Source organism: Vanellus vanellus (genome assembly GCF_965231255.1).
Source record: "Vanellus vanellus genome assembly, chromosome: 1".
Taxonomy (NCBI): domain Eukaryota; kingdom Metazoa; phylum Chordata; class Aves; order Charadriiformes; family Charadriidae; genus Vanellus; species Vanellus vanellus.
The window spans coordinates 138825619-138841570 of record NC_138905.1 but is presented as its reverse complement, the minus strand read 5'-3'; the positions used below and the strand labels follow the sequence as shown (position 1 = coordinate 138841570).

Sequence of the window (15952 nt, the reverse complement as noted above, 5' to 3'; positions counted from 1 at the left end):
TTTGGTCCTGCTGAAGCACATTTCAGTTTGTATTTCACTTGGGCGGTTTTCATTAAGGTCTGTTTTCTCTGTCCTTTCACTCTGCTTTTGAATGAGTGAATTCTGTTGCTTTGAGGTTGAGTTGTATTGGGTAGTCATGCCTATATGAGTCAAAATCTTTCCACAAGATTATATAGATGATGTTCTTCTGTGAAGAACTCAGTAAGGAGCCCGTGGCAAAGCTTTTTGTTGGATAGAATTATTTTTCTTGCTACCATGTGGCTCTGGAGCAGGGTCACAGTGCCCGAGACTACAGACTGCGTTGCATGACCAGACTCGCCAAGCTCTGATATGTTTATTGCACTGTCCTAGGTGACCCAGAGGCCAAGCTCGCATAAGATGAGATGTCTTTTCAGGATTAGCTTTGTCCCAAAGGACCCCATTGATCTTTTAAGAAGAGATCCAGTTGCTTTTGAATATCTCTATGTACAGGTAAGTGAAAGCACGGCCATTGTTAGCGTGAAGGAGAATAAAAAGATAGATGCACTCAGTGTATATATAGATTTATATCTTCACGTAGAAAAGTGTGGCTGCAGTAAATCATGGGGTTTATTTCTGCTGCATAAAGCCAGTGAGTGCACTTGGGGAATGTGCAGATCTTTATCATCTGCAAAGTCCCCTTCCTTCATAAGTCTTTCCAAATAGTAATGCTTTGATAGCTTTCCAAAATATATTTGGCTTTAGAAAAGAGTGAAGCTGAAGTAATTGCTAATACTTATTTCTGGTACTGTAATATCAGACAGAAATGATGTCTGAAAAGGAACTTCCAGTAAAATGGATGAGAAAACTGATGTACAAGCAATGTGGTTCTCCTGGGTATCGCACCTGCTATCCTGAGTCCAGATACACTGATACTTTCCCAGTACTCTTTGTGAAAGAGGATTACTGTTCTCTCCAGGAAGGATGAAGAGAGCTTAGATCAAAATGCTCAAGCCTTCTGCTCTTTGGCAGAAGTCCTTGTGTTCTTCAGAAGTGCCCATGCCCTGGTGAACATATGACGCCTCTGAGAGCAGTAGTCCTACCTAAAGCACAGTCCTGCTCCTAGGTTCGGGATTACTCTGCGTGCAATGTTAATTTAAAAAAAAAAAAAAAAAGAAAAAAGATTATCATTTATTTTAGTGCAAGATTTTTGAACTTGATGCTCCCTCTACTGGTTCTTTGGCAGAGCTGTAACGACGTGGTTCAGGAAAGATTTGGACCAGAACTGAAATATGACATTGCCCTGCGGTTGGCTGCATTACAAATGTATATTGCAACTGTGACCACCAAGCAAACTCAGAAAATCTCCCTCAAATATATAGAGTAAGTTGGGAACGCATTGTGTTCTTTAAAAGTGAAGCATTAGGAGTAACTTGTAGATTCTTTAAGGTTGTTTCTTTAATATGGCTAAATGTACGCACCAATTTTATGTTCATTTGTTGTCCCTGAAATTGATTCAGGTGTGTGAAGAGTTGTACATATGGACTGGACCTTTTGGTCCATTTACCTTTTGTTCGTCTCTTTAGGCACATGAAATAGCCTATAAATGTAAATAAGATTAACTCATTTGCTTTCAATGATTTAATGGTCAGATATAAGTTTACATGGTCTGAATCCTAAGGTTTTAGTAGAGATTATTAAGGTAAGTTTCTGATGATTTCTCGGTTCTGAAGACTGTAGGGTCTTAGATTCCATTTGAGAGATTTCTTAGATACAGAAGTACCCCAGTAGGCACCTGTTTTACGTTAGACAACATGTATATGTAACTACAAAGAAAAAGAAAATTTCCAAAATGCAACTGTGTGTGCATCTGCCCCAAAACTTTTGTCATTGCTTAGTTTACTTGCAGAACAGAAATAATAACTGTTGCACACTCAATCTTGTAGAATTTATCTGCCTTACTGAAGACCATGTTATATTGTATCCTATTAATGAATCGGCAGAAATAATTACTTGCAAATGAAGAGTCAGTCTTCTATCAAAAAGGGTGCTTCAAGCAGAAAAGAAAATCTGGTAGAAGGAGGGGAACTGATTGTTTCTGAGGAGGAAAAATCCCCAAAAATATAAGTGACAAAGTCAGTGGCTGGCTGGTTTGCATGTTCTAAAAAAAAGCCTAGAAAATAATGTTAAATCTGACAGTGTTGTTAAATGTTCTGTGATTTTAATTCTATAATGGTACTTGCTATGTAATTAAGTGGTGTTTAACAATATAGCATAGACTTTAAACATGAAAACTTAAAACTTCTTTTCTGAATGGCACGATGGAAGAGGTGGAAGGGATAGAAGATAGATTATATATAATTTTAAAGCATCTTTTTCATAAGTAATATATAGCTTGAATATAGAAAATAATGTGTTATTGCAAAACTCTGGATTTGATCAACTCTCCTGTTTTCAGGTGTTCATTCACTTGGCATCATAGTCACCAGACTTTAGATAAATAGTCATCACAGGAATGTGAAATTAAATATATGCCTTTTATTGCAGAAAAGAATGGGGATTAGAGACTTTTCTTCCATCTGCTGTGCTGCAAAGCATGAAAGAAAAGAACATAAAGAAAGCACTTTCACACCTTGTCAAAGCAAATCAAAACCTAGTTCCTCCGGGTAAAAAGGTATTACATTTGCATCTTAATGGAAAATATTTTTTAAAGAACAGAAAGGGTGGCGTGCATGGAAAACATTTAAAAATTAATCCTTCCGAGAAACACCTAGCCATTATATTTTCAGAGATGGAACTTTTGGTGCTCGGTACAACATAGCCAAGAACAATTAAAAATAATTAATTATACCCCAAGTAAACTATCTTCTTGAGAGTGCTAGAAAACTGGTTATTAATACTTCATGTATGATAAAGATATATATTTTTTAATTCATTTAGTGCTTCCTATTAATGGCAGACTTGTTAGGAAAGTTATTGTTCTCTCTCTTATGCTCTCATCTGAACCACATTAACTTATGGGCCTGACATAAATGCCGTTTTTCAGGATTGTTTTCCATTATGCTGTAGATAGAGACTTTTCTCTGGCCATGAGCTAACTGGATAGATGATGCTCCTTACAGTAAATGACCCTCCTTGCTGTAGTACAATGCTTTTCTTAGCACTAAGCTTTCACTTCAGCTGGAAAAAACATGTAGAAGACAATGTCTCTGAGAAATGCTTTGTTATGTGCATACAGCTGAGGCTGGTTTTAGACACCATAATGAGGTTTCTTTATGCAAGTCATCTAGTCTCTCTTTGTAGTCAATGGAGAGAAATAGGCACTTCTAGGGAGCGATTCATCCCATCCCACATTAGGAACCAAAAATAGGTCAGATGACTTGTGTCCTAGAAATGCCTGTTTCTCTCCATGGACTATAAAAAGAACCTAAGAGTGACTAGTTGAGACATCAAATGAGTTGAATCCTGCTCCATGACACTTTGTCTCCAAACAAAAGAACTCCAAAACACGTGGTGCCTGAGCTAAGGTTCATTGTGATCAGTAGAAATCCTCCTTGGAGGTTTCAGATCACATCATGGCTGTGAACGTAGCTCTATTTGTTTCACCTGGGATGCTCAGGGAGAAAGGCCACCTCTTTGATGGAGGCACTGCATGGCTCCTGTACTGCTAAGGCTAAAGCTGAATAATGCCAATTACTTATTGTTTATCCTGGTAGTCTAAGTTTGGGTTTATTTTGGAAGCCATCACTGCTGCAGGCATCGCAGGTGATGACAGTGGCACACAGGATCAGTTTTGGTTAGAAGACAGGTTGCAATAGTCCCTTCCTGCAGCAAGCAGACTTCATTGGGTTTGCTTCATTCTTTTCTAATTTGAGTTTTGTAAATACTTTGTGTGCCCACCTGCTTTTTTAGCAGTTAGATCTGGGAAACAAAACATCTGAGCTCACCGTCGCCTTCTGTCTCACTTGTCGGTACTAACACAGGAACTGATTTCCTTCTGTGGTCTTCTCTCCCTCCGCATGAAGGGAAGCCTGTCATTCTCGGGATTCTCCCATTTTTTACAACCCCTGTGTATTTCTTCACCAACTGAACACCTAGTGAAGGGCAGGGGAAAGCATTCCCACTAGTTGCTCTGCTCCAGATTTATTTCTTCCTTGGTGTCTAGAAAAACCTTAGGATAGGGGCTCTTAAAATGACGTTCATGATCAAATAAGATTTTGAAATAGAAATCTAGTGGCTGAAATGAAAACAGCAAATGAGATGAGCTTGTTTTATCTTACCTTTTAAAAGTCCAGATATAAGGATTTACACCAGGGGGGTATAAGGTTTGGGTCCAGATTGGTTGGGTGAAATGAACTGTTTCTTGTTTCCCTTCAGTCTCATAAAATATTTCCCGGTTGTCTCTTTTTAAGTAGGTAGTTTAAGCTCAGAGGAGAAAAAAGGAGATAAATTATGACATGTATTGCATGATATGATCATATGTATTGGTGTGCTGTATTTAGCTTTCAGATTTATTGCTTCTAATTATAGTGGAAGAGTTTTATTTTAAAAAATAGGAAATGCAGTAATGAGGTGGAATAATATGCCATATGCCACAAGTACCTAGCAAAATGTAATACACAGAGCTGACAAAAGCAAATTCTTTGTTCTCTTTCTCTGTATAGCTACAGAAATGTTTAAGAACTGATGGCGATTATGAATGGAAAGCTGCTGTCTACCCTTGAAATCCCTCAATGAACAGATGTTTAATCTGAGTAGTTTAACATTTTCCCTTCATTGGAGTAGTTACAATGTTCTTGCAGTGCTCTGATCTGCACATACCCAAGTCCTCAGTGCATTTTAACTAAATGAGCGAGATCTTAATTTTAAGAATAAAACTTTTTCTCCTCATCTGAAACTCAAGCACCTAATGATTTAGTTTCACGCTCTGAAGACCTGTTATTACGGTCCATTCTCCTTAGACTACACAAATACGTTTTCTTTCTGAATTTAGTAATGTGATGATTTCCACCATTACTTCTCACCCCTTTTTCTCTTTCCTCAGCTATCTGCTCTGCAAGCCAAGGTGCATTATCTGAAGTTCCTCAGTGATCTACGATTATATGGAGGGCGTGTTTTCAAGGCAACACTAGTGGTAACATTTTTCTTGAAATAGTCCTTCTCTTCCCTTGATTTTTTTTAGCAAAATATCTTTTTTAAAAAGCTGGACCATTTAATTTGCTTTAGAATTTTAGATTCTATTCATACACTCAAAAAAAAATGTTAAATTGAACCAAATCACTTTTTTGTTTTAATCTTGAAAATAATGTTCCTATTATAATTTGATTTTTTGCTGGGGATTTGGAGATAGGTTAGCACCCTTTTGGCAAATAGCACCATCCAATTAACTATAGAATACTAATATTATTAGTCTGAAAAACTCTTAAAGATTTTCTTGTAACAGAAGCAGAATCCATCCTTCCATCTGTCCTTCTTATTATCCATGGAAAAACTACAGCATAGTCAGTATCCAGGATTCCTTTACATTTTCTTTTTGATTATGACTCAAGTATGCTCTTCTATATCATGTCTTCTTAGAAAAACGTAATAATCTTTAATGTAGAAATGCCATGCAAATGTAGCTCCATGAAAATGAAAGAAGGCAGTGGCAATTTTACTTACTTACTCTAATTTTTACTTTTTTTACTTTTTATAATTTTTTTTTTACTTTTATCATTTTTACTTTTACATTTTTTCTTTTTCTGCTAAAGCAGGGAGAAAAGCGTTCAGAAGTGACTCTCTTAGTAGGGCCGCGGTACGGAATCAGTCATGTGATAAACACCAAAACAAACCTGGTGGCTCTCCTGGCAGACTTCAGCCACGTGAACAGGATTGAAATGTTTACAGAAGACGAAAGCAGTGTTAGAGTTGAACTGCATGTCTTAGATGTGAAAGTAAGTTTGCTGTTGAAACATATTGGTACAATATCTTTAAATAACGCTTTTGTCTTTATTTGAGTATTTGATCAAGCTATACTGTTCCGAACATTTTCATGCCAATAATATTCTCAGGGTGTGTTTTTAGAGTACGCTTTGGGCATTTGAGGGGCCTACGGTGTACCAGACTGGAGCTTTGCAGCACTTGTATTCTAGTCTTATTTTTCTTTTGGCTGATCCTGGGAAACACACTTTTTTGTTGTCTTCCTTGATTGCTGTGGTGTGAAAAGGTGAGGATGAAATTGGCCGCCTTCTGAAGCTCCTTGAGCCCCTAGAAGCTCCCCTTAGGGCAACAGGCAATATTGTCACTCTTAGAGAATCGCCAACTGCATCAGACCTGTGTCCCATGTGATCAATCCAGTGTTTTATCTGCAAAGTTCACTGCAAGCAACTGTGTAGCAGTTACCAGTGAAATAAACTGTAAAAAGGCAAGGGTTTTTTCTTAGCCCTTATAATTCCAGTTCAGTGCTTTGCCCTACATCCATAGATGCTTTTCATTTACCTGTAGTCATCTAATTTCTCTTGAACCCACTTAACAATTTGCTTCTGTGGCATCTGGTGGCAATGAGTGGAGTTTCATATTTTATATTGTCCTGGTTCTTCTTGGTGTGTTTTCTATTTAGTTTTGAAATGAAGGGCTTCATAGATTGTCAAGACTGTTAATCAGGATAATCAGAGATTGAAGACAGAGTTCTCATCATACTTGAAACTGAAGTATTCTATTAAAATAAATAAAGACTTACAGTTCTTTTTGCTTAGCCAGCTATACACAAAAAACATACACGAGCAATATTTTACTAAGCTTTTGCTTTGAATGCTTTAGGTTTATTGACCTGGAACTGTTTGTTTCCCTGTATTTAAGTTAGTGAAATAAACATTGCTGTAAATTAATCTAGATGCTCTTTGACAGCAACTTAAGAGAAATGTACAGATTGGTGAACGCAGCATCTCCTTCTCCTTAATTAGCAATGATGACATCTGAGGATCTCGGGCTACTTTACCTGCATTGCTGTGCTAAGCTCATAGCCCTCTTGTGAGAAAGCTGTTATCCCCCTTTTGCAGATTGAGAAAGTAATATAGAAATTACATTCTTCCCATCTGCTCATATGTGAAATGCAACACTGTATGGCATAGTATTATATATTGCCGTGATATTGTGCTGTTTTGTATTACAATACTGTTAATGTCTTATTGCAAACCATGTGTATCCCCACCTCCTTGCATTTTGACACATGCAATCTTAAACCCAGAAAGACTGGCCTAACATTAAAATTAGAAATCTAGGAGGCTCTAAGTGGAATTTGACAAAAAATTGCCTCTCCGAGGAGCACAAGTAGGGGTTGTCATTGTGTCCTATGTAGGAGATGCAGGCACACACAGGTAGGTATTCTCAACTGATGTTTTTATCCCTTGGCGAGCAGGTTCACGTAGCTAGATTCTGAATATACCAATATATGTCACATATGCCAATATTTGCTTAATGAATAAACAGTTGGGATTTTTATTTTCTGTTCTGGTTCGGTTTAATGTCTTCTCAAATATGTATCACTTGGCAGAAGCAGGAAATAGAAGTCTAGCTGTCACAGGACTGTTCAGATTAACAGTAGTTCACAGCACTGTTTTCAGCAGTCTGAGATTTCTGTGGAGATCATCCATTTCTGTCAATCGCTGCAGAAAATTTGAGGTCAACGTAGCATTTCAAGTGAAGAAGCATGTATCGACTAGAACCTCAAACTGAGGCACAAAATACTTGAAGGGGAAAAAAAAAGCATAGATTTTCCATGTTGCTGAAAACTGTTCATACAACATTCAAGGCACCGGGGTATTTGGGCCCAAGATGCTGCAGCACAGGCATGTAAAAAATTATCAGACCTACTGTGGGTTTGGTAGTAAGCTATGATCATAAATTATGTTTTGGTCACAACCTCCATCAGAATCAGTTGTCTTTTCACTAGTAAAGGGTTGAGTAAGTTGGAGAGCCACCAATGTAATGTAATGTTCCACCTGGAAAAAAATTACGCAGGTCCCTGTATCTGTCTTGTGACAGTGGGCTCTGCATGCTAAATTATTATAAATTTTCACAAATTTCCACGTATCTATGAGCCACTACAAACTGTGAGTAATAAGATGGACTGTCTACAGCGTCATTTCTATCTCTGTATCATGGTAAGGACTTCATTTTTATTTGCTCTCTGGGAGCTGCCAAGGCTAGCCACCTTAAAATGAATTTGAGAAGAGCACCTTTTGGTGTTAAAAGCTAAAGAGACATGAACAAAAGGTTGAGGCAAAGAAACATATATTGTGGCAAAAGAAAATGGACTTAAAGAAAGTATGTTTCACATGGATTTCTCAGGTTCGATGCTAACTAGCCTGGCAGCCGTAGTTTTTCAAAGCTCTGGGGCCTGCTTTTTCTGTTAGGTCTGACTGTTTTATCTAAATGCTTTGCATTTGTTTTCTTTGTTAATCTCTCTTCTGAGGGTCTTTCTTCATTCTCTTTGTCTCTGTTTATCTGCTTATTTTTTCATCACTTATCTTTTCAGTAATGCCATGCCACAAACACTCAAATCTTTTAAGCTCTCTTTGTAATACTCAGTGTGACTGCCGTGTAATGATAGCTCTAACCTCACTACTGTATTTTCTGAACCTGAACTTTCCTTGACTCTGTTTGCTTCCCGTGTTTTGCTTCTTTACATGTGCTTACGGCACCTCATTTTCTGGGAAGCTGCAGATTCCCAGACTACTGCAAGACTCCAGCACCTAACGTACCAGGTTCTTAGCCCTTGGCAGTTTCCGAGTAATAGTAAACAGTACTTTGGCAAGAATGATACATGTATGCAAGAAAAAGGATGGAGCAAGAGTCTTAAAATGGTTAGCTTCATTCAGAAAGAGAGCCAAATCAGCTGTTGCAATGTCCAGTTGGACTTCTACCTTACTCCAAGTCTGTTCTTTTCTAAATTATTGATACTGTTTGATACTGTTAGTGAGAAAAGTAATTTCTCGTGTGTATTTTTCAAAGTAGTGTTTGTGATTGTAATTCCTTTTGCTTCCATGTAGTAGTATTGTCAGCAGGTAAACAGATTGAGGAGGAACAGCCTTAACCAAGACTTGATTGTATTCTTCTTAGCCTATTACTCTGCTGATGGAGTCATCAGATGCAATGAATCTTGCTTGCCTAACAGCTGGATACTATAGACTGCTGGTTGACTCGAGGCGCTCAATATTTAACATGGCCAACAAGCAAAATACAGGGATCCGAGAAACAGGTATTAATTGCACAGTATGTTAATGATGGGCCAATGTATAAAGCGAAAGCCAGCTTAAGCCAGTGCACTTCAAGATAAATACGAGGCTATGCCAAATGAGATCCGATTGCTGGCTCACACCTAGCACCACAGTATAACAGTTCAGCTTTATAATGTTCTAATATTCAGCCTATGATAGCATCTTAATGGTAAAATAAAGCAGGTGAAAAATGTTTTTCATGCTGTCGTGAAACAGATGCATGCTCCCTGTGAGTGTTATTATTTTATATGCATATATCTTTTGTAAGAATACACATGGTGTCGGAGAAACCAGCTGGGGATTTGGTTTTGTGTTACTATTTCTGGAATAGCATTTGTACCTAGCTGAGCTTTAGTTTTGTACTAAAGTACAAAAGTACCAGTTAAATTTTAGGTCGTTAAATCAACAGGTATTTAATTTAGAGCAGAGGTGAGTTTTAAAGTGCTTTTCTCGAGTGTTTGATAGCCCAGCTGTCCTATTCAGAGTGTTTATTTCTCAGCATTTACAAGTTATTGTTTAAAAATTACAGTACTTTGCTCTTTGATTTCACAATGTTGATTTTATTTCACCTTGCTATAGGAACTGAAATTAGAGGGAAGCATAATCTCCTTGCTTCTGAGTGGAATTGTATACCAAAAACAACCACTTTCCTCGCTGAGGGAGATCAAGAGACTCAAATGTCCTTTGCTGATCCAAAACAGAAGACTCTAGATGTTTCTGAAAGTCTGTTATGTCAAAAAGAACACAGACATCTGTACATAGAAAATACTTATAATTCAGGTGGATTTGATCAGCATCTGGCCAAACAAGGCGACCCCACTGAAGCAGAAGAAAGCAGAAATTTTAATCAGCCTTCACTGCTGTCACTCTCAGGTTTGGAATCTAGCAAGAAAGCACAGGATTCCCCCAGGGGAGCAAAAGTTTCCTTTATATTTGGAGATCACAACTTGGATGGTATCAATCCTCAGACTCTTGGCTATGAAAGGCTTTTGGATGAAAGTCCAGAAGTACTAGAAAAACAAAGAGCCATTTATATTAGTAATGCCAATGACATTAAAGGCCTGGAGTTGTCACCAGATGCTGAAAGTATTCAGTTTGCTACAAATTCTGTTTACGCAACTATAAGTGATGGTAAAATATTTGGAGCTGCGGAAGGGATAGAAGAGCCTTTGCTGCATGATATTTGTTACGCAGAAAACACAGATGATGCCGAAGATGAAGATGAAGTAAGCTGTGAAGAAGACATTATGGTAGGAGAAATCAATAGGCCTGCTCTTCTCAGCCTTTCTGGTTCTAGTGATGACATTATTGATTTGACTTCACTTCCACCTCCAGAAGGTGACGATAATGAAGATGATTTCCTGTTGCATACCTTAAACATGGCCATTGCTGCTCCTCCACCTGGCTTCAGGGACAGTTCAGATGAGGAAGACTCTCAGAATCAAGCAACGCAGCCTAGAGACAACAAGGAGCAAGCCAGTAATCTAGGCAATGATGACATTCCAGTGTCGCTTATCGATGCTGTCCCTACTAATACAGAGGGGAAGTGTGAGAAGGGGCTAGATGATGCTGTAGTCTCTACACTTCAAGCACTGGAAGCTTTGGCTGCTTCAGAGGAACAGCAGACGAATGACAATTCAGGTTCTTTCACCATAGTTACATTTATTCATTGAAAATCATTCCATCTCATCCATTTAGCTTTGGAAATACTCCATTTCATGAGGGTTGGTTTTTCTTTTTCCGTTTTCCTTTTTTTTTTTTTTTTTGCCATCATTTTGCATACATCATATTCCATATTATTTAATGGAACTACCATTATGTTACTAAACTACCTGTCCCGGGAACTGTGCAATAAAGTCAGAGTATTCTTGCAAAGCATATTTTTGTCTCTAACACACCCCCTTTGCTTGTCACTTATCCAGGTGCTTCAGCTGTTGTCATTTAATTGACTCTTATTTTTTGTGGCTTGCAGGTGTAGCTATCCTGCGAGCATATAGCCCTGAGTCATCTTCAGATTCTGGCAATGAAACAAATTCTTCTGAAATGACTGAAAGCTCTGAACTAGCCGCAGCACAGAAACAATCAGAAAACACTGCACGTATGTTTTTGACCACAAGTGAAGGCTACCAACCCCTTGTGGAAGAGCAGACTGAATTTCCCATCGCTAAGAATCAGGCTGGAGGGCCAGGCATGAAGCCCTCGCAGCCTTTGGCTGGTCGTCAGGCTGCAGAGCTACAGTCAAAAGTTGTGCCTTCAAAGCAGATTCTTCATTCAGATAACATGGAAATGGAGCCAGAGACCATGGAAACAAAATCTGTCACTGATTATTTTAGCAAATTGCACATGGGATCCTTGGTATATTCTTGCACTAGTAAAAGGAAAAATAAGATGACAGACAGCGAAGTAAAAGCACCCTCTGATGGCAATGCTACTGTGAAAAAGCAACAGGGAACTAAAAAAGCAGAGACTGATGAAGATCTAAAAGCTAAATTTGGAACTCTTTCAGCAAGAGACAGTCAACGCCTAAGCACTTTTAATGTGGAGAGAACTGCCTTTCGCCAAAGATGGTATGCTGCCGATGATGGGGCAGCAGATAAGCCAAGCCCAGAAACAGTGAACGGGAAGACTTTTCCAAGAGGTCCTGTCCTTGGTAAAACAGAAACTGACTGTAAGGATGAAGTGGATCCTGAGGTGGATCAGGATGATACCTCGGGGCTTAGCCAAGGTGAACATTTTCTGTCAGATATGACTCCCGTGTCTTCAGCCAAAGACCTAAATGATGCAGAAGATACCGATTTATCTGCAGATGACCATCCTTCAAAGCTTCCAGAAGCTGAGCAGAGCGTGGCTAGACTTTGTGAATATCATTTGGCTAAGCGCATGTCATCCCTGCAAAGTGAAGGCCATTTCTCACTGCAAAGCTCTCAGTGCTCTTCCGTGGATGCTGGATGCAGCACAGGCAGTAGCACGTGTGCTACCCCCGTTGAATCTCCTCTTTGTACCTCTGATGTTAAGCACATTATCTCCGACCCATCAATGAAGGGCATTGCCTATATTCCAGCAGATGAAAGAGCTGCCATTCTTCCAAACCATGGAACGACATACAAGGACCTGCACCAGCAGCCTGAAGCCGTGTGTCACAGAATGACGGTGCCTGTTGTGCATTCAGCAATTAATGCTGAGCCACTGTTCGGCACTTTGAGAGAAGGATGTCATCGGATCCCCAAGATAAAAGAAACTACAGGTACAGCAGTACTAAAGCGTTTCTTATGTTTGTGTTTAAAGCTATGTGTAAAAGTTGAGGACTAGGTGTGATATTTACATAATCTCTACCAGAAATTACGTCATCAAGCTGTAGCAGGCAGTGTAATTAGACCTTCGATGTATTTGTTCATTTTAGTTGTGTGTGTGGAGATGTTCTTATGAGCTGCTTACAAAGATCATTTTTTTTAAAAAGCTCTCACTACAGTTGAAAATATTTGGGGACGACACTGATGGAGAGGCCTCTCTTCCACTCTTTGGAAGCCTCTCCAAAATCCATAGTCACTTGAGTTCCAGGATACTTGTTAGATTATAAGATGGCTTCACAAGGTGTATTAATGTAGGAGAGAAAAAACTGTGATTCATTTATTGTGTATCTTATATGCTATTTTAGCAGATTGTCAAAACCATCCCAGTATGCATAAAAAGCTCTAAATTTAAGGATGAGAAAATGTCACTATCTTATTAAGCATGTATTTACTTCACCATCTGACAGTAGGTGTTTCCTTGAAGAATAATTTACGTACAGAACCATTACTTTATTTTTAGGTTCCAATTTCAAGAGGTTTTATGAACTTACTGTTAGAACAAAATGCAGTTTTTCAGAGATAGCATTGGAAATTCTTTCAGTTGGGTTTTAAATATTTCCCTCTTCCTGGGTTGCAACCTACATGTAGCAACAGTATGTGAATGCTTGAAAATCCAAAAGTAGAACAGACTAGGAGCTAGAATGAGAAATGTTGTTTCTCTGAAAAAAAAACCAAAACACATAACCCAACCAAAATTACCATGAATGCATATGGTATAGTTAAATAAGGTATTTTAACCTGAAAATATTAATCTCATTATTTAATAGAAAACATGTAATCCGTATATTCGGGGAGATTTAGGATGTTTTATAGGAGAATTTCTATTCCTTTTTTTAAATGAGTCTGCTGTAGTGGCATGAACAATTAACTATTCCTAAGTTATAATTTGATGATAGATTTTAAGAGGCTTCTTAAAAGGCATGAGAAACTAGCAATGAATTTTTTGTGAACTATTTTGAGGAATGGAGACCACTGGGAGATTCCAGGAATCCAGTTGTCCTGCCTGTTAAAGATATTTAAAAGTTCAGCCTCGGAATATTATCAGGGTGATGCTTAATTATTCTGTCTGCTCTTCTACTACCCCTAGTGTAGCTTTCACAGAGCCTGAAAAGGGAAGACAAGGAGGCATGCCTACAGCTTTTCCTAGACAGCCTCTAGCTGACTCCATCATGCTATCATCCATGCTATCAGAATCAAAGGTGCCAAGTCAAAATCAAGACTCTTGTGACATTCCCAAAGTAAATCAGGCTTGTGGGGCAACAGTTAGTTTACGGCCATATGACATGATAGGAGGAAGCCTCAGGATGCCGCACAACAGGAAAGTGCTGAGACGCAGCAGCAGCATCATTGGAGGATCTGCAGGCATTGAGATGCTGTTTGAAAAGAAGGCAGCCGCAGCCAGCTTGAAATGCCTGGACATCACCCGAAGGGACAAACCGAAATCGGAGAGAAGGGTGGAACTCCCCCTGGGCAAAAAGCTGTCAAAAAGTTTTTCCCAGAGTTGTGTGTACGTCAGCACTGATAGTAGGAAGGACAGTAAGAGGTGTTCGGGCACAGGCTCCAGTCAGAAGGACTCCAAGCAGTGTCGAACGTTGCCCTTGCGGAAGCTGGACACCAGCACCTGGAGGTGTCGCGGCCCCTTTAGCTATTGTTTCCTAAGCAGAGGAAACGATGACAACGATGATGAAGATGTTGGTGACAGCCATCGGCTCTCATGTCTCTTCGAACCCCAGGTCCCTTGTGAACTTGCAGAACCAGTCAGTCAGTCGTTCTCCAGTGAAAATGAGCAGAAAGTCTTGGAGTCCCCGAAAGCTGCTGAGCCCCCACAAGATGAGGCAGTCAACGCGCATGAGAAGAGCAGTGCTGACATCCAAGGTGGCCAAATTGATGTGAATCTCAACGATGTGGCCTTCGATGCACGGATCGCACGAATAAATGTGATGAAAGAGAAGACGTATGCAATGCCTGATGGATTTATTGCAGCACAAAAGGATGCCAATGAGCTACTCTCACTGGTCCGAGCAAGTATGGGCAAGAGAGAAGATTTACATCCAGAAACATATGACCTTAAACTTTCTAAGTACAAACAACTGTTATCTATGGAATCGAGACAGTTGGGAAGTGCCTGCAGGAAAATGGCCATGGCTGATAAAAGCCCTGAGGAAATGCTTTTAGCTATGACTTCCAGCTTTCAAGTACTCTGTTGCTTAACAGAAGCCTGCATGCGTTTAGTTAAAGTCATGAACTCTGAAACACAGCAGCAGGAAATTATAGCTAAGATAGACGAGGTTGTAATAAACTACATTTGTCTTCTGAAGGCTGCAGAAGCAGTATCAGGCAAGACCTCCAGTGATCCTAGCATTAAACTCTTGGCTCGACATTCGACTACCATGGCCGCTATTGTAAGCACACTAACACGTTCTCTTAAAATGCTTTTAAACAAATAAAATACAAAAGTCACTTCATAATCTACCTTTGCAAAGCCATACATAAAAAACTTTTATTTACTGTATGTGTATGAACTAATGTAACAAACTCAGCTTTCTCTGTATATTTTGTTATTTTATATAAAATAGGTATGAGATTTAAAAAGAAAAAAAAAGTTAAAATACTGAACATTGACAAATGTAATGACCAGATCTGTCCTTCCGTTTATACAAAAACAAAAGCCAAAAAACCTTTCTCCCCAAGACCAGAAAAACAAACAGAAAAAAATCCCGTATAGGAACAAATTGATGTTTGGCTATTTTTCATATAGTCAAATCTCTGGTTGTATGAAGTGAACTTTTAAAGCCTGTTATGTCACTGAAGTTGTTTTCTGTTTCAGTTGTTTTCTGTTTCATCCAAGTTTTCACTTGGAGAATGCTCCATGTTTAGAAATGAGAAATTAAATCATAATGTATATAACACAATATTTAATGTTTTAAAATTATAATTTTTAAGCATTGAAAATAGCAAAGACATTTAAAATCCAAGAGACTATTATAACTTACTAGAGAATATATATATAATAAATGACTCTTTTGTTCATATGGCCTGAATTACCCGATTCTTCTTTTCTAGGAAATTCTGTATTAAAAAAAAAAAAAAAAGTATTGAAAATACCAACTTCTGAGGGTATCTGATGCATTGAACATTAGTGTTGGCATTTGGGATAGTGAAGGTAACTGTGGAAGACTGAGGATGCAGAAACCAGAGTGGTGGTGGTGTTCTCTCTGAAATGAAAGGTTGATGTCATACTGGTCAGACTGGAATGTATAAGGCAGGTCTACACGCTCCTTTCCCTGGTAAATGAGAGAGAGGACTGTCAGGAAATCCCTATGCTGTTTACTGTTTCGTCATATATCTATGGTGCATCTGAACAACATGAACTGCATCTATTTTGTT

The 15952-nt window shown here is 38.7% G+C and overlaps 1 protein-coding gene across 2 annotated transcripts in view; it reads left to right on the top strand.

The window, feature by feature from the left end:
• Positions 1-15012, top strand: part of FRMPD4 (FERM and PDZ domain containing 4) — a gene marked incomplete at both ends in the record, with an annotated part of 306467 nt that extends 291455 nt beyond the window's left edge. For both annotated transcript variants that reach the window (XM_082486931.1, XM_082486930.1), the window contains 9 exons: positions 352-471; positions 1205-1341; positions 2506-2632; positions 5003-5092; positions 5709-5891; positions 9058-9196; positions 9795-10856; positions 11188-12459; positions 13658-15012. In XM_082486931.1, coding sequence (XP_082343057.1) covers positions 352-471; positions 1205-1341; positions 2506-2632; positions 5003-5092; positions 5709-5891; positions 9058-9196; positions 9795-10856; positions 11188-12459; positions 13658-15012 — 4485 coding nt within the window. The remainder of the gene's footprint in view (positions 1-351; positions 472-1204; positions 1342-2505; positions 2633-5002; positions 5093-5708; positions 5892-9057; positions 9197-9794; positions 10857-11187; positions 12460-13657) is intronic.
• Between the last annotated feature and the right edge of the window lie 940 nt (positions 15013-15952).